Source organism: Semicossyphus pulcher, unplaced genomic scaffold (genome assembly GCF_022749685.1).
Source record: "Semicossyphus pulcher isolate SPU_LCO1_2020_fin unplaced genomic scaffold, fSemPul1.0.p SCAF_3, whole genome shotgun sequence".
In the NCBI taxonomy this organism is placed as follows: Eukaryota; Metazoa; Chordata; class Actinopteri; order Labriformes; family Labridae; genus Semicossyphus; species Semicossyphus pulcher.
In genome coordinates this window covers 15,328,665-15,343,640 of record NW_027211704.1, presented here as the reverse complement: position 1 = coordinate 15,343,640, position 14,976 = coordinate 15,328,665, and the positions used below count along the sequence as shown (strand labels likewise).

At 41.2% G+C, this 14,976-nt stretch overlaps 2 protein-coding genes across 2 annotated transcripts; one reads left to right on the top strand and one right to left on the bottom strand.

Annotated features, from left to right (window-relative positions):
• The first annotated feature begins 308 nt into the window (after positions 1 to 308).
• ssu72 (SSU72 homolog, RNA polymerase II CTD phosphatase) lies at positions 309 to 5,377 on the top strand. The gene is made up of 5 exons (XM_069678745.1): positions 309 to 574; positions 1,382 to 1,525; positions 3,531 to 3,670; positions 3,831 to 3,949; positions 4,404 to 5,377. The coding sequence occupies exons 1-5, from the start codon at positions 495 to 497 to the stop codon at positions 4,503 to 4,505; spliced, it is 585 nt and encodes a 194-aa protein (XP_069534846.1). The 5' UTR covers positions 309 to 494; the 3' UTR covers positions 4,506 to 5,377.
• A 2,610-nt stretch (positions 5,378 to 7,987) lies between these two features.
• Positions 7,988 to 14,787, bottom strand: atad3 (ATPase family AAA domain containing 3). Its single transcript, XM_069678134.1, has 16 exons — positions 14,513 to 14,787; positions 13,899 to 13,975; positions 13,442 to 13,543; positions 13,277 to 13,336; positions 13,120 to 13,189; positions 12,867 to 13,032; positions 12,610 to 12,679; positions 11,585 to 11,740; positions 11,427 to 11,483; positions 11,208 to 11,333; positions 10,991 to 11,115; positions 10,819 to 10,870; positions 10,661 to 10,731; positions 10,363 to 10,530; positions 10,005 to 10,113; positions 7,988 to 9,895 (listed from the first exon to the last, which is right to left on the bottom strand). The coding sequence occupies exons 1-16, from the start codon at positions 14,703 to 14,705 to the stop codon at positions 9,431 to 9,433; spliced, it is 2,067 nt and encodes a 688-aa protein (XP_069534235.1). The 5' UTR covers positions 14,706 to 14,787; the 3' UTR covers positions 7,988 to 9,430.
• Between the last annotated feature and the right edge of the window lie 189 nt (positions 14,788 to 14,976).

The following is a 14,976-nucleotide window of genomic DNA, read 5'->3' as shown; positions in this document are numbered from 1 at the left end:
TTAAAGGGTAGTATACCATCTAATATGGGAAAAAAAGTACACATCGTGTCTGCAACACTGTTGACATGGTGTCCACTTTCTGCAGCACTTTTAGTATTTACTTGTGTAGGCAGATTCGATTCAGAAATATATCCCTATTATTGAAATATGTGTGTTCTAATGGCTACTTTTACTTTAGTTTAAAATACAGTTTCAAGAAAGATCGTATTTATCGAAAGTTTGTTTGTCGGCGTCACGTCTACGTCGCTACATTTTTGGGCATGACTCCGCCCCCACATGACATCACTCCATAAAGCTGTAGTCAACGGGGCTCCGCCATTTTAACTTCCTGCTTCCAAAGGGGACAAGCCTTCAGCAGTATTTGATATAGAAACTTGTTGTTATTTAGCGTTAGATAGGGGTTTGTATTGTTTGTTTTTGTTACAGGTATCAAACTTATTACCTCTATTAGTTTCTGACCGCTTGTGTCGATTAGTTTCAGCCGGGGAGTCGAAATGCCGAGCCACCCGCTGCGTGTAGCGGTTGTGTGCTCGAGCAACCAGAACCGCAGTATGGAAGCGCACAATATCCTCAGGTAAAGATGAACCACCGGGATGAGGACAAACTGGAAAGGACCAATGAAGGAAACGAAATGTGTGCGGCGTCGAGCCGTTTTCTAAACCGGTCACGGGCCAAGCCGACACGGTGACACAGTCCGTCGGGCCTCAGCGCATTAACAAAGGACTCGCTTCTCTTGAGTGCTGCGACGGGGATGATATGGCGTACATTAAACGCTATTCTTTTTACTAGGGTTTAGGTTTTTATTTCTTACCTAAAACAAATATTCAGCCTTTAAACAAATTCAGGGCTTTTTAAGTACCGGCTTAAGTTGTTGGTTAGTTTTATTTCCCCCCACATGATGACAAGAGCGCCCCCCTGAAGGGAATTTTCCGGAAGGGAGCAACTGCAGCTGTGCAACACAGCTCTGACCAGTCCCCTCATCCACACACCATTTAAAAGTTATTTCTACATTTATTTTTGGCTTTCAAACCGAAAGTATTTGTGGATTGGATTAGTGTTGGATTGTTCAGACATTTTATGATCTCATCTTCTAGTAACCTATTTGTTACATTCAAAGAAAACTCACGTTTTATTGAGAATTTGTTACTAGTAAAAAAAAAAGCTCAATGCTGCTGTTTAACTGAGCAGTTATGTCATTATTCAGCTTGACATAACAGGCCTCGGTTACCACTCCGCTCAGAACTTGTTCCTGAGAAGACATTTTGTCTTGACGTGGGGAAACATGCTGATTACTGCATTCTTTGCGTTTGTAATGTTTTTCTTTGTATCTAGAGTTGTTGATAGAAATGTATTTAACTGTCTTGTCTTTTCGTCTTTGCAGTAAACGTGGATTTGATGTGCGCTCATTTGGGACGGGGTCTCATGTGAAGCTACCCGGTCCTGCCCCGGATAAGCCAAATGTCTATGACTTCAAAACAACATATGTACAGATGTACAACGACTTGGTCCGCAAGGACAAGGAACTGTATCCCCTTCTCACCCTCTCTTCTACACACATACATGCATTTACAATACACTTGGAGCTAGATAAGTAAACATGGAGACCATGTATTTGTATAGACATTAATCTTTGTGGGAGTTAACGAACGTGTGAATTGCACAGCAAATGGGAGAGCGATGGTGGGTAAAGCACAAGTGGGGATTTAAAATGTATAACAGATGCATGCCTTTCTATTAAACCCATACAACACAAGGACAGAAAATCACGTTGCAACTCATCAGCCGTGGAGCAGTAAGTGTCATTTGGTAAACATCACAATGTTTTTGCTGAGAACATTTAAATTAAAACTGTATTTGTTTCTAAAAACCTAGTTTATATTTTTGAGTGTCTGTATTTGAAAAGGGCCTCATGTTACCCCTGTTGTTCCTTATTAGTGCAGTTCCCCTGTGTTGTGTTGTGAACATGTAAATGTTCATTTTATCGTAGTAGAAGTTTTGACAGTTTGAGTAACAAAAGTGCAAAAGTCAGAAAACGAGTGGTAATCGCCTAATCTGGATCACTTGATTATTGAAGTTGTTAATTTCTGATATTAACTGATCCGTTGGCACGTCGGTAATGAACACTGAAATAGTATAAGAAGACAATCACAGGGGAACCGCACAAGTAAAGAAAAACAGTGGTCATGTAGAAAGTTAACAAGAACGATACATCACGGTTTCCTCAGACATGTTTTGCATTAAGCTTGGTTGTTTCAGGAACTAGCATGTTGAGATGCATCACTATTGAGATTAATACAATGACTATAGTTTTTTTTAATGAAGAACATTTGGAACTACTGGCAGTGTACCTTGTTAGTAAGCCTATATTTGCACATGCCACCAAATAGTTGATATTCCAAAACAGTCATTGCAAATAACAGATTTGCTGGAGAAGAGAAAATTGCAAAAGTGAGTGATTTCCACAGATTTTCTTTTTATATGTGCAAGCTGTCTCCCGACACTTGGATTTCCAAATAATTACTACACTTCTTGCTCTCAGTAAGATCTGACTGATGGTACTTCTTGGCTTTTGGTGTGAAGTCCAAATAGTCCATGTCCCCTCTGCCTTTAAACAGTATAATGTTAAACCTGCCCCACACTTATATAATGTTAAGTTGGGCTCAATGTAGTACCGTGCTTTGAATATTTGATCTTGAGTTATTCTTGTTAATTAGGCCTGTCAGGTGAAAATCTAGGTTAGGAGAGATGCGCTACATCAAAATTTCACTTTCAATTAGGCCATTGCTAATGATATAACTGGATTGCAGGTGTGAACTTTGCCAGCCCGTGGTCGGTTGACAAGTCCAAGTTGTCCTCCAACATAACAAGGGGGCTGTGTTAACAAATCTAAATGCCCTGTACGTCAATTATATTTTTATAAAACTCAACTTTTTGTTATATTCTTGCAACTTTGCATGTATTTCTTAAAAATGCAGTCCTCTGTTATAGAGAACTCACCACAGTGGCTTCTTTCTGTTTTTTATATACGTTTACTAACGTCTTGCAGGATTGCTCATGCAGCTATAGCGCAGCACAGATTTAATATGCCTGTTCATGAGACAAGAAGGAGTATTGGACAGTATTTAAACAGCTGTTGCAATGACCAAAAAAGCTGCCTGTTCAGCTTCTTGATAAAAAAAAAAATATTTTAGTAATGACATTTAAAAGTTTCATATTTGACTGTTACTGCTCTGGAGAGATGCCTCTACTTACCATGTTGTTTTAGCAGACTACTATTGAATGTCAGGCGTTTTAGCAACCACTAGAGGGTGCCACAGTTAGCCGAATACAAAGATTTGCTGACATCATTCAAGTGTGTACCTCACAGTGCAAACAAAATATACAGTCTCATTCAGAACAGTCTTACAGGGTTTAAACTGACATTTTCTGTATTCTGGTGATTGGAATCAGGCCTCTGGATAGCGTGTTGTATTTCTGCCTTGAAATGTCCGCTCGCTCCTGCTGTGTTCCTTGACCTCCCAACTCTTTAGATACACACAGAACGGCATCCTGCACATGCTGGACCGCAACAAACGCATCAAATCAAAGCCGGAGCGCTTCCAAAGCTGCAAGGACAAGTTTGACCTCGTGATCACCTGCGAAGAGAGAGTCTATGACCAAGTGCTGGAGGGTGAGAAGTCTCATAAGAATTTGCTCATCTCTTTAGTAATTTAAAGTTTATTTACAAGAACGCTGCTTTTAAAAAACACACACACACAGATTTTTGGTTAATACTCCAACATTTCTGATTGTGGGTCGCACTCTTTCTTGCTTCTGTTGTTGCGTCCTAGATCTGAACTCAAGAGAGCAGGAGACGCTGCAACCTGTGCACGTCATCAATGTAGACATTCAGGATAACCATGAGGAAGCCACGCTGGGCGCCTTCCTTATCTGTGAGCTGTGTCAATGTGTGAGTGTCTCCTACCAGGGTTCATTAATGCTATTGTGCAGGCACATGTACGGACAGAGTGCCATACAGTTTGATATATAATTTTGGACATTGTGGTTTAATAATGAAAACAATTATGCAGCTAATACATGTACTTTAGTAATGTGAATAAAAGGGTCTAAAATTCACTGCAATATATTTACAAATGAGGATGCTCAGGGCTCACCGTATGAAAATGCAGCCAACCTAGGCAATACATTTATAAATGATTTGAGTTCGTTGGTGCTAATGATAGCTCGGATAGGATAGCCATTTTATTGTCACGCAAAAAAAATTCAACATTTTGTTTGTCAGCAATCCCATACAGCAGCATTACAATCTGGTCAAAAAAATAGATAAATATATATATGTAGATTCATATTTAATGAGCTGTGTTTAGGCTATGTTTAATGCCCTTCTTCCTCCACCCCTGCAGATCCAGCACACTGATGACATGGAGAATGAAATCGATGAGCTCCTACAAGAGTTTGAAGAGAAGAGCAACAGGCCTTTTCTTCACACTGTTTGTTTCTACTGATACACCATAGACATTTGCAATAAACACAGACCCAGTTCACAAGCAATCAAACAGTAGTATGTGGACACACACACACGCACACACACACACACACACACACGCACACACACACACACACACAAACTTCATAATCCAGTACATACACATTGTGTGCCTGCACAGAGACACACACACACACACACACACACACACACAGAGCTTTTGGTCAGGACCCAACAAATGGCTGCTGTCGGACATATTGGTGATGATGGGTCTTTCCTCTATGCAGAGGACAGATTCGCTGCTCGCGCTCTGCCTTTATTTCTCCGGATCAAGGTCAGGCCAAGGTCCTCCCTCCATCCCAGTCCAGTGGAAATGCTCAACCATGTCTCCTCAGGGAGAGCCATAACACCCACACCCCTGATTCAACAACTCTTTTACAAGTCCCTCGGATTTTGTTTATTACAGCATGTTAATGCTGACTTTTTTTTTCTTTAGATCATATAAAATTGTAATTGATTTAGGCATATTTGTCAGATTTTTATTCCTGACCTGGGACAGTGTAAATGTGTTTGTTTGGTTTGACAGGGAGGAGAATTAATTAAACTTGGATGCGTGTTTTTTGTGCTACCATGTGATGTACATGAGTTAGACTTAAGTTAAAGTGGGTGGGCTAACGATAAATAACCAAACCTAGGCCTCTCTGAGGCTCTCCAATGTGTTTCCAAAATGTGTTGATTCTTATTTAAACTTGGATATGCTATTTTTCAGGGCATAGAATTTTTTTCTTTTGTAAATGTTAAAAGAATTGAAGCATTGTAATTATTTGCAAGCTCAGCTCAGAGTGCCTGATATTTCTGTATGTACATATGAATCCACTAAAAAGAATCATCTCTAAAAAAAACATGTCATTAGTCTTCATTTGCTTTTTGCTTCTTACTTCACGGATGTTTCATATAATAGCTTTAATGTAAACTTGAAGATGGGTATTGTTTTACTTTAGTTACTTCAGTTAACTACTAGATGCCGCTTCATCTTGTCGTTCATTGACGAAAACCTTTTAATTAGTGAGGTGTGCTAAATAATGCTTTCAACCTAGGCGAGGCTTAATAACAGTAAACTTGTACATAATTGGTTTAGAATTGAATTTGTCCTAATTATATATCTATATGTCAAATTATCTTCACGTTACTATGTCGTGTCTGTTACAAGTAGTACTTGTAATTTAAACCAATACAGTTAGATAACCAAATACTGTTTGAATACTTAAAATTATTTAGATAACAGCTAGCACAAAAAGTAGTATGGCTGCTCATGTTTCAACGTTACCCTAGCAACAGTTGGACAAAAAATACACAAAAATTCGACGGAAATCTAATAGCAACACGTCACAAGCTTTCTCAGGGTGACCGCTTACGTTGTTGTCACGATTGCAAAAAAAAAAAACTACCCACGACCAGGAAAATCCATCACCGACCCTTCCCCAGTGGTGTTTGAAAAGGACAGACTGAGCTACCGGGAGACTCAGGAGCCCTGTTGTATCGTCCTGTTCTTAACCGACTCGGGTTTTAAAGGCATCGTGTTGTTGCTTTTTTTTATGCTTGAACTGCGAGGACTGTGACGACTAATGCCTGTTACTGGGTAATTATAATATTCGCTGACAAATTAACCTAGTTAGTTAGTTTATTTCATCAGCTTTTAAACTTGGTGTATGCGAAATACATGACCTATTAATGTTGTGGTGATTAGTTATTTTTACTTACTTCATGTCTTTTGTTTTCCGACAGTCATCATGAACGCTCTTTATCGCAGCATTTACAACTTCATCTCACTTTTAGTGCTGGAGAAGGACCGCGTCTGCGCATGCACCTGTGGGAGGTCAGTTACAACTTACAATGAGATATGTAGTGTTTATATTGTGGCTGCTTTCCATTTGGTCAGTGAACTAGCTCCTAGCAGGTAAGTGTGTAATTTAAGCCTGAATTCACATGACGTTTGTTCTTGTGACTTTCAACATAGAGCCAAGGTATTTATCTCTTAGCTTTCAGCTCATAATAAAAAATGAATACAGTGAGTTACTCACATCGTATGTCTCAAGATGTGTTGCTGATGCGGGATAGAGCACGTATGTTAGGTTGTGTATGCAACCTATGACATTTAAACCCCAAAAAGTTAAGCCAAATATACATTGTGGTAATGTGTGTGGAAACCTTTATTTAGGGATGTACCCATATATCACCAGTTATATAAGCCAAAATTACTTTATAGTCTTAAATTCAAACCAGCTCCAATAACATCATAAAAAAAACAAAAACTAACAAAAACAAACATAAGCTATTGTTTAGGATTTTATACTCTCTTCATTGATTACAGGATAAGATGTGACAGGATCTTGGAGGCTTCCCACCTTAAAAATGAAACAATTTATTATCCTTTAAATGTCATATTAGCGTAATTTTAATGATAGTATTTTTTGTCTGCTCTCACAGTAAACTTTTTACTTTCGTGTGTGCAAATCTTCCGCTCTGTCTCCTGCAGACATCAAGTCTACCACGTGGTCCCTCACAATGAGGCCCCGACCATGGTGGATTCCCAAATAAACCTCTTTTCAAGTGACAAGATGACCCAGCAAAAGGCACATGTGGTATTCGGACTGCTCCTAGGCCTCTGCATCAGCTGGTTGTTGCTGTGGCTTGAACGAGTTTGGCACTCAGGGCTCAAGTACTGGATATGTAATCGAATAAATGGTGAGTAAGAAGACAGCTGGGCCACTTCTGTTACACTACATCCATTAGGAAACATGGCCATAAATACACTCAAACCTCAGCATAGACCAGGCATCATGTGTGTATTTGTACATCATTTAGTTACTTCCCATGCCATCCAATACCCTTCCCCAACTATACCTCCTATCTCACTCATGTCTTACAATCATGTCATTTATCTCCCCTCCTACACACGCAGCAACACTTACACTAACAGACAGAATATGTATGTACGTGCGATATATCAGCGCAGTCTCCCTGTCTTTCTTTCCAGATGTGGGTTTCTGGTCATGGATGCCCAAATTCAGCAACACAAGAGACTTTCTCAGGCGGTTACATCCAAATCACACACAGGACTCCAGAGGGACCAATGTGCACATCAACCCTTATGTTAACGGAACTAACACATTTGACACATGAAGAAAAACGTGGGATAAATTAAATCCTTTTTGTGTTTTTTGTTCTGTTAAATAAGTTATGATCCCTCAGCATGTGTTTCTGGTCTGGTTGTGCAGTATTCTGCCCCCCCCTTCTGTAGGCCCCCTCATTGGACTGACAAAGCTGCTTGAATCTCCTTTAAACCAGAGTGTATTCTTGTTGTATGTAGGTTTAAGTCGATACAAAAGTCCTGACAAAATTGATGACATTGTCATAGAGTTTATTCAGGTCTGTTGCAGCAGCATCAAACAACTCTATGTAGTGATTGCAGATAATTAAAGTAAAAATAAAATTGCCATTGTGTCCTTTTATGAAAGAGCCTGTAATGAAAAAATAAACATTTTACATGTTTTTACTACAAATGTGGTTAAAAAAAAAAAGTGAAGCTTGCCAGGAATAAACTGTTCTTTTAACTTGAGCATTTTTTGTAATTGTCTTTTTTTAATAAGTTACAATAAAAATAATAAACAAAACAAATACATGGCAGTCATTTGACATTGAATTGGCCAAGAACACATACACAAGGGAGTTTTTAACTGCATATCTGTGAGTAACATCTGTGTCATCACTGACAATTTTTTTAGATTTGAGACAGAAGCCTCAAAAGCCTTTATACAACTGTATAACATGCTGTAGTACTTTCCACAACTCTAAATAAGATTGTGTTATTAAATCTGACTTTCTCTTTAAGCAGAAATCTTAGGATAACTCAGGATAGTTGACCTTGTAACATGTTGCAGGCACTCATGTAACAAATATCACTTGACAGGTTCACCTAGGGACTTGTGGTCAAATCGGTCAAAAGGCCTACATCCACCAGTCAGTTTAGAACTGGAGATGCCTTTCAGATGAGAGGTGAATCATCTTCAACCAAGTCCAGCTGCCTTTTGGATTAAGCTTAGAACCTCCAGTAAACATCATGTTCAGCACATACCATCATAAGGAAAAATATATTTCTTCCCAAATAAGAATGATCAGATCGTCAGGTGATTTATGTGACCCTGTACGTCATAGTTCATGTCTGCTTCCTATATTATCTGATGTGGTGTTTTATCATGTGGCCCATTTCAAACCAAGGACAGCTTCATGCCCTTGGCTTTGCTCTGTAGAAGACGCGTCCATAGGCCCACAGCCATTACTGTGAAATATTGAGATCCTGTGCTGCCTCAACCAATCTAAACCCCTTCTCTCTGCCCTTATGTATGGCATTATATACCTCTTCTATCTTTCAGAGCCATATATACATATTTATCATGCTCTACAATGTCATTGAAAGGTCTGATGTCTCCAAGTACATTAGCATGTTATTAAGGGTTTTTCAGCTTATACTAATACATGTCAAACCACCGATTGATCAAAATCTAACTCTATGACAGATTTTAACTTGACTCTTGTTTATTTAAGTGTAAGAGTAAACTCTAATATAGGCTTTTGCTTGTCAACTGTAACCCCAAAACTCTGTAAAAAAAACCCATCAGGACTGTGGTTTATAAAAAAACATCAATTTAATCATTTCAGTGGACACTCCACTGAGCACGACACTTATACACTGTGTTTACAGACTGTCTGGTTTTCATGTTTACTTTTATGATCCATACATTATATATTAGAATTAAAGAGTCTCAGGCGTCAGTTTTCTTTTCTGAAATGTTAGTGGATTATCTATTCCGACCTGCTGACCTCCATCTTCTGTCAAAGACAGTCTTTAAGACATAACCTGACAGAGTAGTTGATTTCTACAACTCAAACTGGAGTTCCGTCCTTTGGAGGAGAAGATCCAGTCTTGTCTTCCTTTTCCTTCTTGCTCTCACTGTCAGTGGAAGCAGCAGGCTGGGCTGAACTCTCCTCTGCTGCTGCGGCTTCTGCTTTGACAGCATCTTCACAGTCCTGTCCACTCTTGCTTTCTGCCGATTGGTCGACGTCTGAAGTTGGTGGTGCTATACTTTCACCTTCTTCCTTTGTAGTAATCTCAAGGGCCGGATCGATGATTTCCTCAGCCTGAGGAGCCTCACTGAGGGGCAGAGTAAAGCCCATTTTACCTCCACTGGCTGCCCCCCCGGCTGGGGGAGGTGTAAGGGTCTTACCCTGAGCCTCCTCCTCCCCATGCAGCCAGTCCATCTTCTGCATGTGCTGCTTGACAGCGTCATCAACTCGAGCATCAATCATGGCCTCCGTCAGGACGCCATCTTCAGAGGAATATGCTGCCGCCTACAGAGGAAACATAAGCGAGCACGTGTGTGAAAGAAAATATTTTAGACATTTGCAGTAAGAGCTGTAAAATTAAGATGAACACACTCAATGACTACAGGGGACGTACCTGCCAGGCCACACCAAGCTTAGAGATCTCTCGTCCTGACATGCCGACTGCTCGCTTCGCTATCTCCGAGCACTTTTCACCATAGTCAAACTGCGCCAGCTTCATCCTCCTGCACAAAGTCACACACACACACACACACAACATACATGAGAGGGGAACAGCTAGGCTGGATGCAGTTTCTCTCCGACTCTCATGTGTTTAGATCAGATCCTCCTGGTCTGTAAACTACACAAAACGCACACATCTACATGTGAGCAGACAAAGTGGACTGAACTCAATTACTTGTTTCAAAATGCATCCCTAGTGTGCAGTGGCTTGGATTCCTGCCCTGTTTAACAGCTGTGTGGATGGTACTCACTGCCTCCCTCCAGTGGCCGGCTCCAGCACGTATTTGTCAAAGTACAGGCGCACCAGCCTCTCCCTCTCCTCAGGACCAGGCAGAGCAAAATTCACTATTTCGTCTATACGGTCGTTTATGGCCCAGTCGAACTGCTCTGGTTGGTTACTGGCCAACACCATCATGAACCTGCAGGGAAAACATACAAATCACTGAGTTCTGAGATGTGCTGGGGAGCAGCCAAGTTTGTAGAGGCAAAATGAAATGAAGTGAAATGTGCAATACATGTAAGATTTATGTTAGAGTCTAAATGTCTTACTTGTTGCTCTGTTCTCCAGTGCGGTACAAGAATGCATTCAAAGTGGCTCTGAGGTCTTCACTGATCTTCTCCTACAAGACAGAGTAAAATGATGTTTACAAAAGTAAATGAAGGAGGAAGAAAATATTTGCAAACAAAAACAGACTTAACAGACTTACAGTGGATCTCTTGCGAAGGAATGCATCAGCTTCATCAACAAACAGCAGCAGTCTGTAACAGGATACAAACACAATGACCTTCATGTGTTGATATTAAATGTGAAGTGGACTTTAAGCTGTTTCAGTGTCCGTCCACAAATGATCCTCATTCAATAAAACATCAGTAGCCTACCCGCGCCGACTCGTGTTAGCCCAGTCAAACACTTTGTGCATGGCTGTCACACCATCCCGGCCCATGGGTGCCACATCACCGCCGGTCATGATTGCGTAGTCCATCCCAGAATGCATCGCCAGCTTCTACTCGATACGAAAAGAAACGCCTCACAGTTAAGACAAAGCATGGCTTTCCATGTGTGTGAACGTGTGCTCCATTCAGTGTTCATGTTTACCTTAGCAAATAGAGTTTTGCCTGTTCCTGGGGGGCCGTACATGAGGATATTCCTGTACAGGCCGTTGTTCTGCCGCGTGTTTCTTGTTGCTATGGCGACGTCACGCACACGCTCTTCCAGGGTAGGCTAAGAGATGCAAAAAAAAAGAAAATGCATTTACATCAAGTGGAAGAGAAAACTTTACATAGATTATAAGCATTTTTAAAGATCTCCACTTACACTGAGCACAACTCCCTCCAGGGCATCCTGAGGTTTGCTCTTCAGCCGTTTAACTGTCTGCAAAATTAAGAAGGAGGGACAAAAAAAAGCTAAATTAGCATGTTAAAATCTACTTCTGTCAAAACGGAAAAAGAAAGGACCAATTGTTACTTAGCTACCTTGACTGGATGCTTGATTGCCTCTCCCACAGTGAATCGAGACGTTTCCCGCACCAGTGACGGCTTCCCGAGCCTGGCCTCGATGTAACGTCCTGCCACCCCTGTCGCGTTTCGGGCAGTGTACACTCCCACAGCTAAAAGGGTTAGTCCTGCCACCTGGCGATGTAATATGAAACACAACATTTAAATACTGTTAACGACAAAGTTCAGGAGAAAACACTAAATTCAAACCAACCTCACATTTGCAAACAGCAGAGCAAACAGTTCAAATGTAGATTCATGGTTACTGCTGTCTTTAAGTTGGCAAAATACTAACTACAGTAAAAAGGTGTCATAGACGGATTATTATGTTGGTGTTTTACATCTTAATAACCTTTATTGAGTAGAACAGATGGTGTTTCTGATGTTGTATTTGGTTGAACAGTCTCTCTCTCCATAAGTGAAGTTCAGCGTCAAACTCGCCTCTTATTGTGTTTCCTTTTAAACTAATAATCTCAAAGTGCTAAGTTTACGTTCTATTTGGCGACATCTTATGGCGATAACAGGCAACTACTTGAGCAAACATCCCAGATAACCAGACATCCACAGTTGGCTCCGGTTGTAACTCTTGATTTTCCTCGCTGATGGTCTCTTTCCTTTTTTGCCTTCATCTGAGCATCAAATTTGTTTCTTTTTTGGGGGGATTTTCACTTATTTTATCTTTTCTTCACTTACAGAGACAAGAAAGCAGCCGCTTAGCTCCGCCTACTCTCTCTGGCAGACCAACCACTGCTGGCTGACGGAAAACACGTCACTAACTGGGCGCCGCTTGTGATTTTTTCCGCAAATGTCGCAACAGACAGCCAGTCCATAACAATGCTATATACTGCAAATACAAAGGCTTTCATCAGTAGGCCATAGGCTCAATCACCATTGTGTTACCTCATTCGGCGATAGTGACTTAAGACATTTATCTAAATGAAAATCTTCGAGATTATTACTTTGAGTGAAACCATTCTGACAGTGGATGGAAACAGATGTCTTACCGTAGCTGTCACTTTGTCCCAGTCTGACACAAAGGCTCTGAATCCTTCTCCAAACACAGCACCTGCAGTCCTGAAAGCAAATACCAGTTAACTGCCAACAGGCCTTTAGCAGTTTACCAAATGCAACCAGTTACTAAATAAACAAAACAGGACAGGAATGTGGTGATTACTGGGATGTTATGTTGTAATAACTTATTTAAAATCTTCAGTTTCAAGCTAGTGTAGTGTGACATCTTAAATGAGTCAGTGTGCCGTACTTTATGGACTCCAGGACAGTCTGCCTGTGTTCTGCAGCCTTCAGACGGATCTGCTCGCGGATGATATCGGCGTTCTCTCTCTCCACGCGGGCTCGTGCTTTAGACTCGGCCTCTATCCGCAGGAGCTCGTTCTTGTGCCTCAGATCCATCTCGTGCTCTATCGTTGCTGTAAAAAACAATAACACGGCTGGAACATGAAGGAACATCTTCCATGAAAGATGCTGTCATCAGTGTTACAGTGGTGGGGTCTTACCTTTCCTCATGGCCTCCTGTTTCTGTACAGACTCCTCCTGTTTGCGGATGTTGTCTTCATTCAGTGCTTGCTGTTGAAAAAAATAACATGAGTCATAAATTTGGTACAAAGTCTCATTTTAAAGCATTCATACTAAGTATGCAGAATTTAACTTCACCTGTTGCCGTAGTTGGTCCTCATATCGCTGTCTGGCCAGCTTGTCTTGATACTGAGCTCTCTGTAATGGGACAGTAAATTGTGACCATACAGCTCAAATCGATCTAGTTCACTTCTGCAATAGTCTAACTTTTCTTTTTTAAAAGAAAAGCTGTTATTTTGTTACCGCTTGATGCTGCTTGGTCTCCTCATTCAGAGTTTTCCTCCTCTCTTCCCCCTGGATTCGTAGCTGGTCGCCTTTGAGCTGCTCGAGTGCTGCTTCGTACTCCTGTTGTAAAAATAAAAGAAGAGAAAATGTTACTTAAAATTACTCAAACCACTGGGATACATTTAACTTCACCACAACATAATCAAATAGGATGTACAAAGAATAGAACAACGATATAGTTTGATCCTTACTGAACAAATTTTCTCTCACATTGAAACTGAAGCAATAAAAAGAACCCTGTTTAAAAACTAGACAATGATTCTTATCTTATATTTGACTGACTGTGTTTCTGGATAAACTGTACAAGTATCCACATTAATGTAACATTACTCAGCTCCATTCACCACATGATCATCGACATAACTTGCGAAATTATGTCTTGCAGCTCATCATGAGAGAAGCAGTCTGGTGTTACCTTCATTTTGCTCTGATGCTCCATCTGAGTGGACTGCTCCTGCATCCGCGCCAAATCCAGAGCCTCTTTGGCATGTCCTGGATAAAGGTGAGAGGAGAAAGGAAACACAGAAGTGAAAGGTGTGGTAGCTTCAAACATGGAGGTTTCCAGTGATCAGTATAACAAGATGCCTCTGACACACCACAGATGTCTCACTTTACCATTGCACATCCGTTAACTATTTCTCAAATTAACTCATGAAAAGAGAAGAAGATTGAATGGAGAAGTGAACTAATGCAGGTATGTTTAATAAGTTGAATTTGGATGTTGTAACCTAGATTGACCTTTGAACCCTGTCAGCAAGTTTGAATGAAGGTGAGATGAGGACAGCATTGTTAACTTTAGCACATTTTAAATCCGCAGAGGCTAAATTAAATCTACACATGCAGATTCTGGCTGTGAGTTTAGGCCTCATTAATTAAGCTTCTGCATCACTGAGGGGACCACCACCATGAACCAGAGTGAAGCTGGATGCTGGTTCATCATGATTCTCCGTGTCCATTCATATTGTTACAACGTAAATCCAGGGAATGCTCCTCTAATATGTGTGCTGACCCGCACTCCCGGACACTTACGGGACTTGTCGAGCTCCTTGGCCGCCTGAGCAGCCCGCTCCAGCCCGGTGGGATCGAAGTTGCTCCATTTGTCCTTGGGTTTATCTCCGCCGCCGCTGGAGCCTCCGGCGGGTGGTGGTGGTGGAGGAGGCTGAACCGGGAGCCCGGGAGGCCCTTCAGGCTGCCCCTTGTTCAGGCCGAACAGCCACGACATTTTAAAAAGGATAAATTAAGTACAGTTTTGCCGGTTCTGTGTGGAGCGAGAGGCGGCAGCTGGTACTGAACTGTCACTTCACTTCCTCACACGCGTGTCACGCCGCAATCTTCTGCGCATGCGCAACAGATAGTCTGAATAACAACAACGACGATTGGCTGGTTACAAGTACTCATTCGTCCCATTCGCTGTGTCAAAAGTTGCCTTCAATAGAGGTCATTCATGTTGTCCCACCCAAAATGTAAACGGTGGCCGCAGAGGGTCATTTACT

What these genes read in the sequence shown, in the direction of transcription:
- ssu72 (XM_069678745.1), top strand. Translation starts at nt 495, where the DNA reads ATGCCGAGCCACCCGCTGCGTGTAGCGGTTGTGTGCTCGAGCAACCAG. An exon ending in GTCCGCAAGGACAAGGAACT is followed by an intron (nt 1,526 to 3,530) that starts GTATCCCCTTCT and finishes CCAACTCTTTAG; the next exon opens with ATACACACAGAACGGCATCC. An exon ending in TCTGTGAGCTGTGTCAATGT is followed by an intron (nt 3,950 to 4,403) that starts GTGAGTGTCTCC and finishes CCACCCCTGCAG; the next exon opens with ATCCAGCACACTGATGACAT.
- atad3 (XM_069678134.1), bottom strand. Translation starts at nt 14,705, where the DNA reads ATGTCGTGGCTGTTCGGCCTGAACAAGGGGCAGCCTGAAGGGCCTCCC. An exon ending in CAAGGAGCTCGACAAGTCCC is followed by an intron (nt 13,976 to 14,512) that starts GTAAGTGTCCGG and finishes ACCTTTATCCAG; the next exon opens with GACATGCCAAAGAGGCTCTG. An exon ending in CAATCAAGCATCCAGTCAAG is followed by an intron (nt 11,484 to 11,584) that starts GTAGCTAAGTAA and finishes TTAATTTTGCAG; the next exon opens with ACAGTTAAACGGCTGAAGAG.